The sequence below is a fragment of the Netta rufina genome (assembly GCF_964035555.1).
Source record: "Netta rufina genome assembly, chromosome: 4".
In the NCBI taxonomy this organism is placed as follows: Eukaryota; Metazoa; Chordata; class Aves; order Anseriformes; family Anatidae; genus Netta; species Netta rufina.
In genome coordinates, this window is record NC_140127.1 from 20,512,315 (window position 1) to 20,531,976 (window position 19,662).

The 19,662-nt window shown below is 41.5% G+C and overlaps 2 protein-coding genes across 3 annotated transcripts in view; one reads left to right on the forward strand and one right to left on the reverse strand.

Annotated features, from left to right (window-relative positions):
- CFAP97 (cilia and flagella associated protein 97) overlaps window positions 1–5,326 on the forward strand; it is a 28,431-nt gene extending 23,105 nt beyond the window's left edge. For both annotated transcript variants that reach the window (XM_084286153.1, XM_084286154.1), the window contains exons 5-6: window positions 2,693–2,843; window positions 3,494–5,326. In XM_084286153.1, the coding sequence (XP_084142279.1) occupies window positions 2,693–2,843; window positions 3,494–3,621 (279 nt within the window). In that variant the 3' untranslated portion in view covers window positions 3,622–5,326. The remainder of the gene's footprint in view (window positions 1–2,692; window positions 2,844–3,493) is intronic.
- A 4,844-nt stretch (window positions 5,327–10,170) lies between these two features.
- SLC25A4 (solute carrier family 25 member 4) lies at window positions 10,171–13,014 on the reverse strand. Its single transcript, XM_084286855.1, has 4 exons — window positions 12,856–13,014; window positions 12,007–12,493; window positions 11,323–11,463; window positions 10,171–10,999 (listed from the first exon to the last, which is right to left on the reverse strand). Exons 1-4 carry the CDS (start codon window positions 12,964–12,966, stop codon window positions 10,842–10,844), a joined length of 897 nt encoding a protein of 298 aa, XP_084142981.1. The 5' UTR covers window positions 12,967–13,014; the 3' UTR covers window positions 10,171–10,841.
- Window positions 13,015–19,662: the final 6,648 nt, after the last annotated feature.

Sequence of the window (19,662 nt, forward strand, 5' to 3'; positions counted from 1 at the left end):
TTGGCCAAGCTAGAAATTAATGATATATCATTTTGCATGGGAATGGGGAGTATAGTAGTGAAAATCATTGACTTGCTGAATGCTAACCTAATCTTGTTGAGCTTGAATTAGGAGCTCTGAGCAGCTGCAATGTCGTTAAGAGCAGCTAATGGCATCCCTGCAATGTATGTGCCTGTTAATCAGTTTTCTCCTTAAATCTGATCAGGAACATGTCTTTGTTTTGAAACACCTGGATTATGTCATGTGGCTTGATTCTTTGCTTATTAAGGTCAGTGACAAAATTTCTATTACTTTCGTGGTGCAGGATTAAGGCTACAGAGATTTAGCGCTTCAGAACAAGGCAAGTGGCAGTGTTCTGCAATCCATTTCTCAAAATGCTGTTTTAACGAGAACATAATGAAGGAATTAGCAGATTTAAATGGGTAATTGAAAATGAATCTTATTTGTTCAAGGTACTCGTACAAAGCAATTCCTTGGTTAAAGACCACAAGGCTTGCTAGTAAAAAAATACAGGGATTGGATTAGTTCTGGTTTATGGATCTTGTAGGTCAGGGCTGCCATGTCAGTGTGTCGATGAGTTCATTGCTCTATGCAGCAGGCCCTTCTCCAAGCTACAAAAATTAGAACCACAAATAGTGTTTAAATTAACATGCCCTCGGTACAGTACTCAGCAGAGGGTAAGGGTACCACAGGAGCTGTTCTCTAGTTCTCTACAAAACTTTTTCTTAGAACAGGGAGGGAACCACTGAAGCACCACGTAATCTATATCTGCTCTTCTCATATCTAAGGATTGTGTGAAGTCCAGCTCCAACCTGTTCAGAAGGTAATGTTTTAGTGCTGAGAGTGGTCTGCTTCTTGCTTTAGTAATCAGGACTGAATGCTTGTCGAAATACAGGCATAAAAGTAAAAGCAGGAAATTGTATTTAAACTGGGGTTAAACAGGCATAAGCAAATATGTGTTGAGAATTGAGCTTGAAATTACTGCAATATCGAGGTATGCAAATTCTGTGAGGCTGTTACAGTTGCAGTACGGACTTGAAACATGCTTGACCTTCACAGGAAAAAGGATGTTGCTTCTACAATTCAGTTTACCCATTTGTGAATGAGCTGAACACTTTGAGAGCTTCAATTTTTAATACAAAATAAACAAGTAATCTTTGCAAGTCTATATACGTGTTGGTATGTTAGATGGTGATAACTTGTGTGCAAAATGTGGGATGTAACAAGTCTACCATTTTGTCTTCTGTAACTGGCTTCAGTGAAGAGCTATTTCTAGCTGAAGTTCTTCCTTTGACTTTTGCTTACTTAGGTATTTCCACTTGACTGTGAACTGGCTGGCACTCGATGCAAGCACTTGTGACATATTACGTCCGAGCCAAAATGGCTTGTCCTTTCTCTTGCGCACACTGCAGGTTTCCAGTCCCCATGCATAAACTACCAAGAGCTTGCAGATTCCTATTACAGTTAGACGAAGACAACTGACATCTTGTGAATGCTATTCCATTTACCAAATGATTTTCTGTGTCTTTTTTTGTTCTTCTAAAGCAAACAAACAAAAGCAGACAAAAAAAGAACCTATCATCAGAAAAGAAACCTGAACAGGACCTGTGGGCAGATGAAGAGGGGGAAAAAATCATTTCATGCAAAGTGCAGTTTAATTGTTAGGCAGGTTCTTGATGTCTACCACTTAAGTATGCATCTAAATAATACGTTCTTAATTAGTAGAGGTATTTTTAGTACTTTGGAGATTTGTGTAATTGCAGTTTGCATTGTCTCTCATTAATAAGATGCATGTTGTAACCCTGATGATGGTTGTGTCCCTGCCAAATGTGTGTAGGCTATCACTTCAAATTAAGCTAGCGGAGGGAGTGTATAGATCTGTGAAAAACAAGCACTGAAGGCTAGATGTATTACGGATGTCAGGTGGTTGATTGGAGGCTGTGTGTAGCAAAGTTCTTCTGATTTTTTGCCATCACAAAGTTGTTTTCTTTAGAAAAATTATGGAAAAATCTTAAATGAATGCATCCTGTTTCAAGAGTAAGTAGTTAGGAGGTATGAGAAACTGTATCTTATAAATACTATGTAAGTAACTGTTTTGATATGATGTTTGCTGCATGAGTGCCATGGTTAATCTCAACAAGCGGAAATGACGTCTGTGACAATTTCAACTATAACCTTGTAAAAGTACATTATGGATAAAAGATGTACATAAAATCCAAAAGAAATATGTAATTGTGCTTTTCTTCTTACAATTACTTTCACAGAACTGAGGTCAGTAGTTCTCTCTGGGGAACTGTTCTAAATATGTTTGCAAAGCAAAAAATCAAAATAAAACAAACCTCTCATCCTCCCCCAAACTTACCCATCTCTTCTTCTAGAGTTAAACACAGTAGGAATAGAAGAGCTCATCTTGTCGTCTGCCACCTTCACCAAACAGATGTCATTTCAAGTTATCATGATGTGCAGTGTACTGTGGGGTACCAAAGATGTACTCAACTCTGTCTTTTATTGCAATGAGAAAAGTATTGAATGTGAGCAGAATAGTGTGTCACCAGTGGAGTTAATTGTGTTGGGAAATGCTAAAAATTGTTGGGTTTATTTTTTTCAGTTAAAATAGAAATAGCAGTCTCTGAATGTTTTTGTAGCTTCTTGTTTGTTCTTTTTCTTGATGATGCTGTTCTTTGATATTAAGGCTTTTCTGAAGAGATTGGAAGCAGTGAAACCAACAGCTGGTATGAGACGTTCTGAACAATTGATGGACTATCAGCGCCAGATGAGCTATCTAAGTTCTTCACCATCTGTAAAAAGAGGAAAGTCTCCTTTCAGCCAGCTTAGCCCTTCCAGTAAGTACTCTGAAGTTGCAGATTCTAGCATTTCTTTACAGGTGTTTCTCTCATTCGTAATTCAGAATTACAAGGCATTTATTATTAAGAAAAGCAAAAAAAGTTTTTCTGATACAGAGATGATTAAATTGTTATTGTTAATTATACCAAAAATATGGTGACTGAGTTGTTAACTTACCATTCTAAATTTCTAATAAATCATTTTGCTAATAATCTTTGCCAAAAAGGTGAAAAAATCACTGTTGTAAAAAATAGTAACAACAATAAATAAATTTCAGGTTGCTAGTGCTTTTTATTGAAAGGACAAAGCAAAAAAAAAAAAAGGTTCATATTGTTATTTAGAAAATGTAAATCTACTGATAATAGCTTTGTTTCTCTTAGAAATTGCGTGCATTTGGAAGTAGGTCATGTATCCTCATGGATCCATCCCTATGTCAGGTTAAAGAACCACTGCACTATGGCATGTGCTTGATTTTTTTGTTCTGACTATTTGCAAACAACTCATAATGTTGGTTTTGGATTGAACTTAGAAATTGTTTTGTTTTTTCTGGAAACTGTGGTAATGATATTTACAGTAATATACGATGAAGTTTTCTGATATACCCAGTGTAAGCATTCTTACTGTTTTTTTTCCCCTTGTGGGTTAACAGGAGGCACTTCAAGAGCATCCACTTTACCAAGTACAATGAGCCAGAAGACTGAAAAAAACACTTCTGATCCATCTGGTGGGGCATTACAGAGACCTAAGCCCACTAATGTTCGTGCTGCTTGGTTATAAGTGTGCTACGCCTCACATTCTGAGATGTTCCTCGGATTTCTATTTTTAGTGCTTTTGTAAATTCTATGTGCAAAAATATTCTATGCATTGTTTAGTGATTAAAAATGCATTGTATATGGTATAATTGCATATAAAATTGTTTTTATGCAAACACTTTCACTTCAGTCAGTGTTTCCTGTGAGAGGAAGTATTTATGAAAGAGGAAGAGGTATTTAAACAGAATAGAAATCATTAATTATTATTTTATTGTCCGATTATAAGTGGAATTTGTATCCATGACGTGGAAGGACAGAATTGCTGCACGATAGGACTTAATTCCTAAATTGTCGCTTTTCATCCTGGCTTCAGGTAAGTCTTCTGAACTTTTAGGTCATGTTCATACGACTGAAAGAATCTTCATTTTACAGCAGCATTGCAGGATGAAAAGTGGATTGTATATTCCTGCATGGTTAATTAGAATACCGAGGCTGCAGAAGGTGTTATTTTGCCATGGTTGCAGATCACCCCAGGTGATGAGCGTTTGTTTTGTACTCCACAACGTGTCTCTTCCAGAGAATTTTAGAAGTTGTATTGGGACCTTTGCGTAGGAAAGAAGCATTTGATGGTATTTGAACAACACTGGGTAACAGAGACTGATGTTTGAAGTGAAAAACAGTTTCAGATTGAATCTAAGAGTAAGTTTTAGATACTTCTCAAGCTAGAGAACAGTAAGCAAAAGAAGTATTTCATGGCCCTTCTTTTGCAGACCCATCTCAGTGGGGAGATAAAAGCTTGAGCTGCAGGAAGCTTCAACATCTGCTTTTGAAAGCAACTATTAATCGCTATTTGAAAAAAAAAAAGTGTTGAAAACAGAAATAAAATCTCATGCTTCTTAACCTATTTTTAATGTTATGTTCATATCAAATATTTGTAGTAGTGTCAGGCTTCCTTATCTAACATCCATTTATAAGGGGAACAAAGTTTAATGCTGTTGGCAAATAGTACATAATAGGCTTTGTTTCTATACATGAAGGCAAACTTAGTGAGCTTATTTTGTAGGACTGTAGTCTTATAAAGAGCATAAATTATGATGCCAGTGTCCATGGGTATTGTTGGAACCCTGCTTGCTTACCCAGCTTCTTCCCAGGAGAGATGCAGGAAATCTCTTTGTGTTATGTATAAGGAAAAAAGCTGTATTCAATAATGCCAGGTCTTGGCCTTACAAAGAAAAAAGAAAATGTATCATTCTTTGCTCATGCTTGCATGAGGGCTTCAGCTTTCAGGTATTCTGCATTGTAATAGGCTTTTCGCTTGGTCCTGTATGACAGTTTGGCAGAGCTTCTGCACCTGGTGATCTGCAGATCAAATTTAGCTGTTTGACAATATATGAAGCTTTAATTTTAAGCAGCATTGTGGCAAACAGATTTTATTACAATTATTATTCATTGATAGGGACTGTAAGGCATTTTTTTGCATAGTGCTGCTGTATTTATTTGTACTCTTGTGCTAATTAAAATTATTCACTATTTAAAGATTTTTGTCCTTGAATGTGAATAACAGTTTAAATACTTCTGAATGTTCATATAATAATTCTCTTCTGTAAAAGAATTCACGAAACAGAATACTTCTAATCGCTGCTTCTTATTTTATTTAACTTTGGTATGAAATACTGTCAATTTTGTATGTCATTTTTGTAAACTATAAGAAATAAAATATTTAACATGAAGTGTTTGTCAATGCAGTGACTTCCTAAAGAATTTGACATGTGATACTAAATTGCAAAGGATGTCATTGGAGAAATGCTTCATACTACCTGTAGTCAGGGAAAATGCAAAGAATCACTTAGATATGTTTTACTTGGTAGTGACTGGTGCAGTGTTTTTTTGTTGTTGTTGTTTTGTTTTGTTCTTTTTTTTTTTTCTTTAAATAAGCCATATTGACAGTCTTAATTAAATTAGATAACTTCATTAAGATTTTCATGACAACAAATTCTACTTCAGGTAGACGTATTTCTGTGTTTGTTTTTTTTCCTGTAGGCTGTCACTTTTATGTTCTCTTCTACCTCTTTCCCCTCCAGAAGATCTCTTCAACCAAAAACTGCAAGCTCTTCATACTTAAAGCAAGTCACCACACTGAGCTGACATAGTTTCAGATGGGAACCAATTTCCTTGCTAAAGTGACAAGATTGCCAGTTTGAGTGACAACACTGGAGCATTGATTTCACTGCAGTGAGAAATGGACTGTGATGCCTCTCATGTTTCTGCTCTGGAAGCATCCATGCTTCATTGTGGGCTGCCTTTCTTCCAGGAATTGGGTCCTGCTTTGTAGCCCTTCTGCAGCAATGGAAGTTTTAATGAAGGTCCTAGCTGAGATCAATGACTATAAGGACGGGGAGCGATGATGTGTTTGTGCTTGGATAGCTGAAATAGGAAGGGTGTTTTACCAAGCAGACTGGTGAACCCTTCAGAATTCTATTTTAATTCAAGTGAATCCAAGAGATTTGAGCTAAACTGGTAGAATCACACAAGGCCATTCCTCATACAGAGTTTACAGGCTTTCCTCTGTGCCACAGCCTGTCTTCTAGTAGACTTTGCAGGCTTTGCTGAAGAACCTGAGGCATCTCTGCTGTTATCCCCTCACTCAGATGAGCATTTGTCTCACTGTCCCAAATCAAATGGCTAGCTACCTTTTTATGTCATCTTCTATGGCATATGCAGACTTAGCACTGGACTGAGTTTTCCTGATTGTCAACTAACGAGTTTCAGGATAAACCCCTGTAAAAAGCCTTGAGACTTCTTCTAACAGATCACTGATAACACTTTCATCTGATTGTTTCTCCTTGTTCTCACTGGTTAGTAGATAAAAATAGCATTCTGCCTGCACAATCTGGGCAGCTCATTCAGTCATCTGGCAGATGAGAGCTGCTGCTTTTCTCTGGAGCCTAGTCTGCACATCAGTGTGGTAGAGATCAAGGCAGCCTCAAGGCAGTGAGGTCACTTATCAGCCCTTCTAGCAGCTGCATCATATGTAGGTGATGACTGATATTTCCACTGTGGTATATCAGCAAGCCAGATGGTGAGGGGTAAAAAGGGAAATACTTTATTTTCTTATCGTTCTTATGTAGGGAAATGGATTATTTTATGGATCTGGTATGCTGCATCTGATGCTCAGTCTGCGGTGTCTGCCTGCTCAAAGTCTTGAGCAAAACACTGGGGATGTAGCATGTCACTTCCACCTGGTGAAGAAGTCCAGAGCTGTCTTCCAGGACTGAGACTGTTTGAGGTCAGCTTCATGTTTCATACCAACAAGGATTGCTGATGTTTGTGATGCGGTTCTGGTTTGTCTTCTGGATACCTGGTTCTAATGCCTTGGTCAGGTAAGCTTCTCTAATATCTTCTGGTAACTTTCCACCTGGCCAAAATGAGGCAGCATTTGCCAGCAGTGATCCTTGCAGCTGTGTCACTTCTGGTTCCAGAATCACTTGTGTTATTCACCCAAAATGCTGTTCTTCATTATTATCGTTGAAAGCTCTGATATATGGAAAATTGTTGTTCTCTCCACTGTGTTATGTGGTAAGAGCTTGAGACAAAAGAAGTCTCAGTTCTCCCCACAGTGTCTCTTAAAATTAGAATGTGTTATTGAGAGTTTTCTTGTTTAAAGGGTCAGAAAGGGAACACAGGGCTGAGATTTGCCACCTGGGGCATGAGCAGGAAAGTGTGCTTTGATGTTTCTTTCCCTTGTACCCTAGGTTGGTTAATGGAGCTCTCTGAGATTATCATAGTAAAAGTAACTGGCATCCCAGCACGTGATTTTCTGGTTTTTGAATTACTTTGCAAGTTGTATGTGTTTTTTTTTTTTGTTTTTTTTTTTTTTTTTCTTCTATGCCCCATGGTATGTCTTAAGCTCTTCTTTTTGTTTGTTTTTAAGAACCGAGGGCTGCTCCTTCCCTAACAAGTATAGGGCAGAGAGTAGAGGTCTTCACCTTCAAAAACATAGGGAAGAGTCTATCTGTGGTCATAAATTCTTCCCTTCACTCTCTGCAGTCCTGCTCTCAGTGCTCTTTAGAGATGTGTATCCTTCAGAGCCAGCCTGAAGGTCCTACCTTGTTCTCATCCAAAAGATGTGTGTCTCAGTTCCGTCCCCAGGTAGCATGCTTTCTGGACCGAGGAGTACCATATATACTAGATGGGCTTTGTCTTCCCGTGTTACTAGAATATATTAGCAGGCTATCCAGGACAGGCTTCCCTCTGTTCAAGTGTGAAATACAAGGGAATAGTGATTTTGACATTGACTTTATGGTGTACCTGTCTGTGAGGTGCAAATGGATCAAGGCAGGGGTAGTGTCTGTGGCCCAAGCTCATTTAATTGAATTTTTGACATTGTCAAAAAGACTGCAAAATCATCAATTTGCCAGCTGTACAGAGCTGGATTTAGTTTACACTTTGAGCAAGTGTTATGCACATATATCAGTGCTGCTTTTGGGGGAATGGCTATTTAATTAAGTTCAAAACTGTCATACACCAAATATCCTAGTGGAAAGTAATGCCTGGAATTTGCCACAGGCTGTATATATGTATAAGCATGTAAGCAGAAATAAGGAGCTTCTTGCCTGTGTTTTCATAATGTATTATTTTACCTACCGTCTCTTCCCCAGTGCAATTTTCCTGTCTCAGTGTTCCTCACTTTTCAATAGCTTTCACTTTCCCTTTGTTTATGTCATTTTATTTTTTTCTGAAATATTCCAGAATGTTTCTATCCTGGAATTCCAGAATATTTTTTAATTATTTTGTTTAGACCCATCTGAAATTTCTTTTTGCTTACTCTTCTTTCATTATTCATTCACACATAAAATTGCCCCCCAAATTTGGTACCTTTTTTATATTACAGTTTGACATTGTCTTTGGTATTGTTGTAGCCAACTAGGATCTTCTCTAAAACATCCAAAGGCCATAAGCAACCTTGTCAGTGAGGTAAATGAGAAATGAATGGTTACAGTGTGTTTGAAGGATTTCTCATAAAGAACCAGTAGGAATGTGTGGAGGAAGGAGAAAATGAAGAAAAAGGGCAGAAGCAAGCAGGTAAAGGTTTCTGAGACTACTGCAGTAAGCACCTGGATTTTCTTCACAGTCATGTGGTTCAATAGGTTGCAACCTGGTCATTTGCTACTAGGAAGAAAACACACCACGGATCTAACAACATGTTTAGATATTGACCGTTAGGGAAGGGAGAAGAAAGGACTAAACCAGATCTAAAGAGGCACTGCTCCTCATAGGAAGAGAAGAAAGGAAAAAAAAAGGAACAGAATAAGCCTAAAAGTTCAAGGTAGAAGCTGTCTCCCTTTGTCAAGAACTGTGATTTAAACAAAGAAGCTGAAATACATCAGACCTCATCTAACATGTACACTTCCTTCGTCTGAGCAGTCAAAAGTGATTGCTACCTATTCAGGTAATTCAAAAATCAAAACTAATCTATAATTGTTGGACCCATTGCTTCTATTCTTCAGGTGCATAGATGTTACCTCCATATAATATTTAGTATCTCATTCCCGCTTTCAGGTGGAGGGGAGGTGCTGGTCTGAAGCTACAACCACCATAGTAAGGGATAACATTCTTTGCATCATGTTGCTTTTGCATATTGTATTGCTCCAGCTTTGACACACACAAGCAATGCTGGGAGATAAGATGTGAAGGAAAGGCAGCTTACAGCAGTTATGGTACCTGGAGGAACCTCCTGCTTCATGCTGTGATAACCCTTTCACTAGAAAAGTACTGCTCAGTCACCAATTCTACTAGTAACTGCATAGCCTTTTACCTTCCACTACCTCTAGTGTGATTCCAACATTGTTTCCACCTTTTTTTCTCTCCCCTAGGATACTATGATAGATGCTCCAGAACCTTGTCAAAAAAACACCTCAGGATACCTCACTTCTGCATATGAAATAAAAAGTGTAGCTGAAATAAACTATTTAACTGAAGACTATGCAAGTGTTAAGTCTTCCTGCTTTTCTCAGGTGGATACATAGACTACATATAAACACGTTAACTGAATCACTGAACTAGCAACAACTCACTTGCCTTCCTTTGCCCAATTAGAGAGCCTGTTCTGCATTGGGTTCACAACAATCCAGCATCTGAAGTTTAAAAACTCTGTATGGGCATGTTCTGATCTCCCTGGTAATTAATAAGTCAAGTTGTTAACTATATTCCCAACTACACTATTACTGAAATAATTTGGAAGAATTATAGAACACTTTTTCAAGTTAAAAAAAAAAAAGACTTCACTGTGAGCCAAGAACAATTCATCTACGTTGCCCTGTATTAAAGTATGAAAGCAGCTAAGGCCAGCTGGTAGTTCAGTCTACATGACAACTGGCTGCAGCATCCTCAAGCTCAACTTGCTTGGGTTTGCTATTAGAATTACCAATAACTATTCTCCCTACTTAAAGCTCCATTAGAAAACTTCCAAGAAAGTTAGTCAGTACCAAGCAGTCATTAGTAGTGTGCTGATTAGCACATCACCTTAAAGATCATGGTTGCAGTGTGTTCAGTGTACTGAAAACAACAGGAAAAGTTCATGAATATATTAATTTATTTCATGATTTCAGTTTTAGTTCAATTGAACATCAGAGCAAACAACTTTTTGCTTTGTGAAGATATAGGGCAGTTTTGACACAGTATTTCCACCTTCTACAAAGTATATTTTAAAAACATCATTATGGTCTTGACCACCATAACTTGTCAGTGAAGAAGCTGCAGTTATAAACTCACAGCCTAGTGTTTTAATATAGCTTGTATTTCCAGAAATGCTTTATATTAAATATCAGATCAAAAATACATCTTTAGAAGAAGTCATCTTAATCCATGTCGTAGTGCTGTTGGGTAGCTAGAGACATTGCTAAGTAAACTAGGTATTTCTGAAGATCTCATTAAGAGTTCACATTATTAGATTTTAATCTAGGTGTAGACCACCTAGGTCTTGTGCATAGACAAAATGCATTACCCAGAATTTGGAGGGGTATTAAATATATATACAGGTTCCAATACAAATGTTAGAGAAATTTTCATACAAAATGCACTGTGCTGTAGTGGACAAATTTTAAATAAATGCCTCCTCATCTCAAACATATCCTATTCATAACTTTCATTCTCAGTTTCCCTAGGAAATATTTTGTTGTCCATTACATCACAACAAGTTTTAAAAAAGTTGATTGAGAACAATTGAACTAATTATGATGTTATGTTTTAGACATACTTCTTGATTTCATCATAAAGTACTAATACAAAAGCTCCGCCCATGCCTCTCAACACATTCGACCAGGCACCTTTGAAGAACGCTTTCGAACCTTCATCTTTAGCTATCTTCTTCCAACAATCAATTGTGCCCTTGTACATAATATCAGCTGTGGAAACAAACAAATGTCAGAAGGCAGAGTCAATTTCAAATTCCCTGTATTTTAAAAATAAAGCGATAAGTAAAGCATAACCAAGAATTTGAAATTAAGTTCTTAGTTTAGGAATCATCATTTTAATTTGCCATAGGAAAATCAAATCAACTCTCAACCTCTTAAATGAATACCACAGAAATAACGCACAATGCCGTTCCTTTTTGTAATTAGGATTTCTATAAAAGGGCCATTGGTTTTCCATAACAAAATAACCCAGACCTCCCAACGAAGGGACACTTTCCAATGCTAGAACACCACAAGAGTAGACTTATTCTTACCTCCCTTTCGGCCAGACTGCATCATCATCCTACGTCGCACGGTATCAAAAGGGTATGAAACCAGCCCTGCTACTGCCGTGACAGTCTGGGCAATCATCCAGCTCACTACGATATGCACGTTCTTTGGGTCAGGCAACATACCTGTCATCAAGAACAAATGACGAGAGTCAGTACAGAGGGAAAGGGTGGTGGGAAAGATGACTGGAAGGAACCAGCACCCACCAACCCCAGGAGCTGCTCAACCTAAACAACAGGAACATGCCTACAACTTTTCCCTCTGTCCATATTTGACCATGAACAGGTGCAATGACTGAAATGAGTTTATAGGATTGTTGGATTTTGTGATATAGAGCCTACTTCGTGCTCCTGACCTCTCTTGGAGAACCTCTCCTCATGTCATGAAGTACAGGGAGCAACAAGCCATCTGTACAAGCCTTAAGAAAACAGAAATAAGAAGAGAAACTATAAGGTGTCTGGAAACACACTGCAAACCCATGGCTTCTGCTCAGAGCAGCAAACTGAGGAAAGCCAAAATGCATTTCAGAAACACCTGTGCTTATTCCAGCAATAGCACCCTGAACTGGTACTAAGCCAAGCCCTGCTTGTCCTCACAGGGCAGCGTGCCCTCGTGGGCCTTTATTTGTCAGATCTTCCCTCGTGTTCACCGCTCCATCCACTTCTTACCCTTGGCCGTGTCATAAACCCCGAAATAGGCTGCTCTGTAGATGATGATGCCCTGCACAGACACACTGAATCCTTGGTACAGGCCCTTCAAGCCGTCGGACTTGAAGATCTTGACGATGCAGTCGCCCAGCCCCGTGAACTCCCTCTCGCTCGCTCCTTTGCCCACATCAGCCGCCAGCCGGGTCCGGGCGAAATCCAGCGGGTAGACGAAGCAGAGGGAGGTGGCACCCGCGGCGCCCCCGGACGCCAGGTTCCCGGCGAAGTAGCGCCAGAACTGCTTGTGCCTGTCCACTCCCCCCAGGAAGATCTGCTTGTACTTGTCCTTGAAGGCGAAGTTGAGGGCCTGGGTGGGGAAGTAGCGGATGACGTTGGCCAGGTTGCCCCTCCAGAAGGAGATGATGCCTTGCTCCTTGGGGATGCGGACGATGCAGTCGATGATGCCCTTGTACTGCTTCTCCGCCGTGATCTGTTTGCTGGCGTGCTGGACCTGGGTGGAGGAAGAGGAGGAGGAGGAGGAGGAGGGGAGGGAGGGCAGAGAGAAGGACACAGCGCCGGTCACCCCGCGCCACGGCCGGCCCAAGGGCAGCGCCTCCGCCGCCTGGCCCCGCTCCCGCTGCCCCGGGAGCGTAACCGGAGCCGGCCCAGCACCTGCCCTTATTTAGGCACGCCGGGACGAGCCGGGGCCAGCCGGGACGAGCCGGGACGAACCGAGCCGAGCCGTGCCGAGCTGAGCTGAGCTGTGCTGTGCTGTGCCGTGCCGGCACCACCCGCATGCCCGCCCCGCCGCGACCCCCCCCCCCTTTCCTCCAGCACCCCCAAGGGCAGCCGGCGCCCCCCGAGCCCGCTCACCTGCAGCAGCAGCTTCACCCGCTCGATGGGGGCGACGGCCGTCTTGGAGATGGCGGCAGCGATCCCCCCGGCCAGAAAGTCCTTGAGGAAGCTGAGCGCTTGGTCACCCATCTCGGCAGCGGCTCCGTCACCCCCCGCGAAGCGCCCACCTCCCCTCCCGCCCGGCCAAATGGCCCCCGGCCCCGCACCGCCCCCCTTATAGCCTGCGGCCTCTCGCGATAGGAGGAGGCGGCCCCCCGGGGCGCGCCCATTGGCCGCGACCCCCCGGCGGCCCGCCCCCGGCGGGGGGCGCGAGGCGGTGCCGCCATCTTCTCCCCCCCCCCTCCCTCCTCGGGGCGGTGAGGGCCGGCGGGCTCGGGACGTTTAAAGGGCAAATTAAAGTTATCTGGTGGCCGCCCGGAGCGCGGCGCCAGAGCATGTGCCCGCCGTATTAATAGCTCCGGGAGGCTCCGCGGGGGACGGGGGGCCTGGCAGGGACACGGCAGTTCAGCGTTTGGCAGAAGCCGGGGGGATGAGGGCGATGTGAAGAAGCAGGAGGGTTTGGGGACGATGGCTTCGTGCGGGGGCTCGCACTGCCACCGTGTCGTGTCCTCACACTGAGGGGCTGCATGGTCCCCTCAGGGGGCGGCAGGGTGCTGTGTGGGTGCTCAGACACACCAGGAGTGTCCTCCCCAAAGTGAGGACGGGGACAGCTCCTCTGTGTCCGACACCCTTCAGCATGACCTCAAACCCTGCCGGCATGGAGCTCTCGCAGTATCCCCGCGTGCCCCATGGCCCGGCTTCCCCACAGAGGGCACAGTGTGTCCTCCTGCATCGTGCCCTCCTGTCAGCCTGGCAAGGTCAGAGCCTCCGCAGGAGCTGCAGCCGGTCACCTCCAGCGCACAGAGGGAAGGGACCCCGAGAGGCACGTGCCCGGCAATGCTCGAGTTGCTTGGCTCGTGCCAGTTGGGAAAGATCAGTGAAGGCTGCAGTGAAACCCTGCCTTCACTCAGCACCCAGCACACAGTGAAGTGCACCAGTCCCAAATGAAGATCACACGCCTTCCTCCTTGCTTTCCGTGCTTCTCCTGTGTTCTTTCTAGCTGGCTCCCCTAAGAGCTTGTAGTTCCCTGTTGGGTGACTTCATTACATGAAACACTCACATAAGAGTCTTACATACACAAAACACTTACATGCAAATTGTACCGATGAGTTTACCCTAAAAAGGCATTCAAATGTCTTGTAGGACAATGTTTTGCTGAGGAATGCTGAGGGCAATAAGGTCAGCTTTAATCTGGTAATATAGTATCAATAATGGAAATAGGATTCACCTTAACGTAGGTGCTAAAAGATTGGCCATTCCACGAAGAGACATTCCCTTCAGGACAGCAAATCTCTTCTCGCTGACGTGTATGTTAGCACGAGTCAATAAGGCTGTAAATTTGATCCGCAGGCTCTCTTGCCCTCTGCTGCTCTTGGGTCTGTTGAGGTAGAGGTCTTTTCTCATGAACCTCAGCTCTGGGAAACTGACAACAGCTGTAACATCCCAAAGTACCCTTTGCACCTTAGCTATCAAGAGCAGATGGAGTCTTTTCCCTGCTTCTAAGAAATGGAAAGAGGTTGCCTCAAGAGACCTTCTTCTCAAGCAAGGACTAAAAGCGGGTACAAGCAGAAAGCCTAAAATTAGGCTGGGAGTTGAGGGGTTTATTGTTAAACATACGTAGCTACCTGCTGCTTTTGACCTTCCCTTTTTCTTCCTCGTACTTCACTCACCAAATCTAGTGTCTCCTCTTTTCACAGGACAGTAAATTTAACACCTCAGGGCTCCTGCTGCTGGTCTCATGCAGCCCCACGGGATGGCAGTGCTCACAGCTGCTGCCTGGCTGTCCCTACTTGCTGAGGTCTCCTCGGTGTGTGCCAGTGCCCTGCTGACAGCAGGGTGACAGTGGGTGACAGCAGCGTGGTACTGGGGAGGACAGGGAGGGAGGATCTGCATGGGAGGGAAGGTGTTTTACCTGCTTCTCCTCAACATTACCATAATTCCGGTTAGCTTTTGATGTTATTGTTACACATCATCATCCCGTTCCACAGAAGCTCTCCAGTTTGATATATATTTCTGTAGCAGTGATGCTCTTTACCCACAGCTGCACAGCAATGCAATGAAAGTGAATAGTCACTTTTTCTGCTGGTGATCTCCCTTCCCAGAACCCCGATGCCTAGTTTCAAGGGACGCTCAGCTCTTAAACTGTGTTATCGGTGTTAAAAGCAGGGTTAGACCAGGGCATGTGCCTGCTGCTCTGCTTGCTTGCTTGCTTGCTTTCGTTTTTTTGTTCCAAAATTCCTATTTTGGATCTTCCCCATGTATGACAATCAATCTTTTTAATACTACCTCTGGTAGGAAATCAAATGGGCTCTGTAAAGGACTTTTCACTAACAACAGCAGCACCACCAAGCAAGGATAAGGATTTCTAGTATCTGGAAATGTCAAATGCCAAAAAAAAAAAAAAAAAAAGAGCTTATTTTTTCATGGAATTAGTTGGTGTTTAGTGCTGTGATACTTTTTTCCCTTTTGGGCTAAAAATAATAACCTAGATCCCTAGATATACATTTTCAAAAGAGATTAGTGACTGCATTGTGCTTTGATGTGTGAACAGCCAGCTTGAAACACTACAGGAGATCAACTTTCACCAAATATTGTGTGTCCTTCTTTAGCTGAAACTCTAGGAACCTTAGCTCTGAGGCTAGAGATGCAAAATTTAAAAGTGTTTTCTCAGAAGTCAGCAGCCGCGGTCTGACAGCAGACACAAGAGGGAGCACAAGGAAGCTGTAAAACCACGCTGACCCCCAGCATAGACAGCGGTGTGTGGACAGTGTATTGCAAGGTGCCAAGAAGATGGCTCTGTTTTGTTTTGTTTTGTTTTGTTTTCAGGAAGGATTTGTGGTGTTCCCATAAACTCTCCATGTAAAAGAGTGGTTTATGTTTGTGGTCAGTTCACCCTAATTAAGAGGAAAAGCATGGGAAATAGCACAAGAGTGACAGTTTGGAAATGCATAATGAAGACTAATTTTGTGGTCTGACTGGTCCGGTCTGATACATGAAGCTCTAGGAAGATATCCCGGTCAGAGACGGATACTCAATGATAGGCTTAGAGGGTGATCCATGGTGATAATAAATGAAGGCAGCAGGAAGGATGGAGGATGGGAAAAGATTGAAATCTCTTGTTTTTATTCACACTGACGAGGTGCTTCATAGACTCCTCAGGTTTTTAGGCAGAGGTTAGAGAAGATTGCATTGAAACAGAAAAGTTTAATCTGAATTATCACAGTAGGAATAATAGCTCAGTTCATGCTCCTGAAGGAGATTAAAATTAAAAATGTACAGGGAAGAGGCATGAAATGATATCAGATGTCCTCAGAGACAGTGAAAGCAGCAGATGCAGCAAGTTGTCTTAAAATAGAAAATTTACAAGAGATTAAGACAGCCCAAAGAGGCCAAATGGGAATGAGAGCTGAGGAAAAACAACAGAGCATTAAAAGTGGTGAAAAGCAGCCAGGTTTCCAGTTACACTGAAAAAGGAGAAGAAAAAGTGAGGAGGATGGCACAACTGGAAGGGGAGGCAATTAAACGTTCTTGGAGGAAGCAAACCTGATCACAGGTTGGCCAGGAAAATGAAGCAGAAGGCAGACTGAGGTATATGTGTGATAACCTGAATTCATACTTCAAGAGACAGGAATGGAGAGCAAAAAGCAGAGAGAATCCACAGTCAAATCTGTGCTGGAGAAGAAAGATGGGGCAGAAGGAAGAGGACTGAGATTATATGACATCATATCAAGCTGATGAAATGAAAATCATAGAAAAAAAATGAGAGGACATGAGAAAAGACATAGCAGGCAAGGAATGAAGTCAGGGAAGGATGGGACAACAGAGATTTGAAACAGCAACGGTTGCTACTAACCACATCAAGGGAGCGGGACACCGAGTGATGGGTGCAGAGTAAATGATCAGGCCAGGGCAAGGAAAAATGGGGATGTCTGCTATATGGTGTCAGCAAGGACATCACCATGAAACCTGAAGCTTCATGAGGATGTGTGAAAAGTTGTGAGGAAGGCAAGAGAGTCAGCTGAAATTGCAGAGGAAAGCTTATAAAGAGTCTCAGAGTGGCCAGCTGACAGTTCTTTGGACGAGAGACGAGCGGAGATATTGCTCAAAAGAAGAAAAAGGAGCGATGAGGATGGTGAGGAAGTTGGACTGGGAGCACCCCAAGCGTGAGAGTGAGGGATGGATTGGGAAATGGAAGTCCTTCTAGGAGACTGGAGCTGCAGAGGAAGAGCTGGGGTGGTATCCAGGATGTGTGGACAATGAAATGTAATGGGCCTGTAAGAAATACTTAAAGTGTATCTTCCAGCAGCAGCAAGGAAAGAGAAGGAAGGGAGGTGCAATGGGCAGGACAGAGCAAGAAGGCAAGGAGGGTGGAGCAATGCTAAGGGCTGGAGAGAGTGGGGATGGAGAGATGGACATGCAGCAAATGTCACTAAGGGTAAAAAGGCAGAGTAAGAGGGAAGGTTCAGGTCTGGGCCTCAGGAAGGTTATTTAAGAAACAAGAAGGAGCAGCTGAAGGAAGAAAAGGGAGATAGAAGTCAGTCTTTACTCTGAAATGAATTTCACTGTATGACTGTATAATAAAATATGTGATATGTTTTAGACAAGGAGCATAACCATATTGCTTAGATTTAGAATGTAGGTAATTCTTCCTTAGAGGTCTCCACATACCTTGAAAACAAAAATTGTATTTCATGCTAAAGGTATGCATTACAGTCAATAATTAATGGATGCTGTCATGAACATTTACAATGCTTTAGAAAATCTATTCCTTGTTTGATCTGTAATGCATTCATGCTACAAAGAAAACAGAACACATTCTGGACTATGGTAAACTCATTAATGAGAGGCATTGTGGACAGTTTCTATGTCATATGGATATAAGCAAGTTAATAATCTTTTAGACTTCATACTTGTTGATGTACTGTTTATTAACTCTTTTTGTTTGGTAAATATATATTTTGATATGAATAATTACTTCCTATCCTCAGACTACATTTGGGAAAAAAAGGCTAGGAAAGCCAAAGTGACTTGCTCAAGGTCACTCTGTCAGCAAGGGGCAGAGTGAGGCATGAATGCAGGTTTCCTCATTTTGCCAGATCTCTCCTGTAAATGCTGTTTGTGTGTTGTTTTGTCTTTTTTTTTTTGTTTTGTTTTGTTTTACCCCCACCATCTTTATTTTATTTTATTTTATTTTATTTTATTTTATTTTATTTTATTTTATTTTATTTTATTTTATTTTATTTTATTTTATTTCATTGTAAAGGCTCAGGATAACCTGCTGAAGTTGGAATTGAGCCTGAAGCAGAGGGAGTTTTGTCAGCAGCAGGATCAGCTTGCTGTCACAGTCTGTAATGCAGCTTAGAGCTGAAGTGGATGAAGTAGGAGTCTGCTCAAATGTGTGTAAGTAGGTAGATGGGGTAATGCACATCCTGAAATCTGGTTTTGTATTTGAATAACCACTGTAACAAGGGTAACTTTGAACTGTAGTTTCCAATTTAATTACTTTTGCTTTATAAACTCTGCCTTCTGTCTGGTTTGCTGTGTGAAGGTTTGCGATGCTCTCAGTCAAACAGAAGAGGTTAGCTGGCATAAATTTGCACAATTCAGTTACCTGCTAACATCCTACACAAGTATTACTAAAACTGTGCAGTGTTACACACACTACCTCATTGTTGTTCAGAGTTAAATAATAAAGTACATAGTTAACAATTTTCTTGCTGACACTAATTTTATTTTCAGATATTGGTAAGGCACACTGAAACAGTTTCTGACAGCAATATATTTTTAACTGAATCACAGCTTTGTGCTGTCAGATAACCTGCATTACAATAGCAAAATAAGATGATCATATTTTTGTATTACAAGACCAATTACAAGCATTAAGTGTAGATGTTACTGTTACACATATTTACAACAGCTGTTACCACAGCAATTTTAATAGGAATTTGAGTTTATTTTCAATTAAGCAATGAATGAACAAATAATATTGCTCAGTGACTTCTTCTCACTCTATGTACTGGATAATCGTTCACAAATACATTATTATTATAACACAAATAGCATTAATTATATATGCCAGACACATTTTTATAATAAAATGTAGTATTAATCTCTCTGTACTTTGCAAGAATATGACAAATTAAGGTCAGCTCTGCACCACACATTGTTAAAAATGTAGCTATGTGCAAGGATATGGAAAAAGCACACCCCTGATTTACAGAGCTACACATGCATCTCTCTGTCTATAGTATGGAGATGCAATTTGTACTGACAAAGGAGTTCTTTTTCTGATACAGGCTATTTCATTTGAGGAGGTACTTTGATTATGCTAGTAAAAATTATGTTAAGGGACTTGGTTAATAGAGAGTTTAGCCTTATCAGATATGCCTGATCATGTAACAGTTTACCGTATTTGCTCCCACACTTGTGCTGTCCCTGTGAATGGAATACCCCCACATTGAAGCAGGAGATAGTAGTTGTTAAGAATAGATGTGTATGTCTGCAACCTTATTTCAGGTTGTGTTAGAAAGGAAGGAGTATGACTGTTGTTCCAGAAAATATGGTGTTCTGATTTAACTGATCAAAACTAGAACATTCGAAGTGTCTATAGGCATAGTTAGCTTCCAAGAAGTCATTTCAGTAGAAGACTGGAAATAAATTAGAATTTACCTAGAGCACTGTCTGTTGAAGTGATTGGAAACATACGATTACTGATAGAGAACTTTT

Excerpts from the sequence above, each read along its gene's own strand:
- SLC25A4 (XM_084286855.1), bottom strand. The coding sequence starts at position 12,966 with ATGGGTGACCAAGCGCTCAGCTTCCTCAAGGACTTTCTGGCCGGGGGG. Across the intron at positions 11,464-12,006 it reads GGTTTATGACACGGCCAAGG|GTATGTTGCCTGACCCAAAG; the intron begins GTAAGAAGTGGA and ends TCTTGATGACAG. Across the intron at positions 11,000-11,322 it reads GCAGTCTGGCCGAAAGGGAG|CTGATATTATGTACAAGGGC; the intron begins GTAAGAATAAGT and ends TTGTTTCCACAG.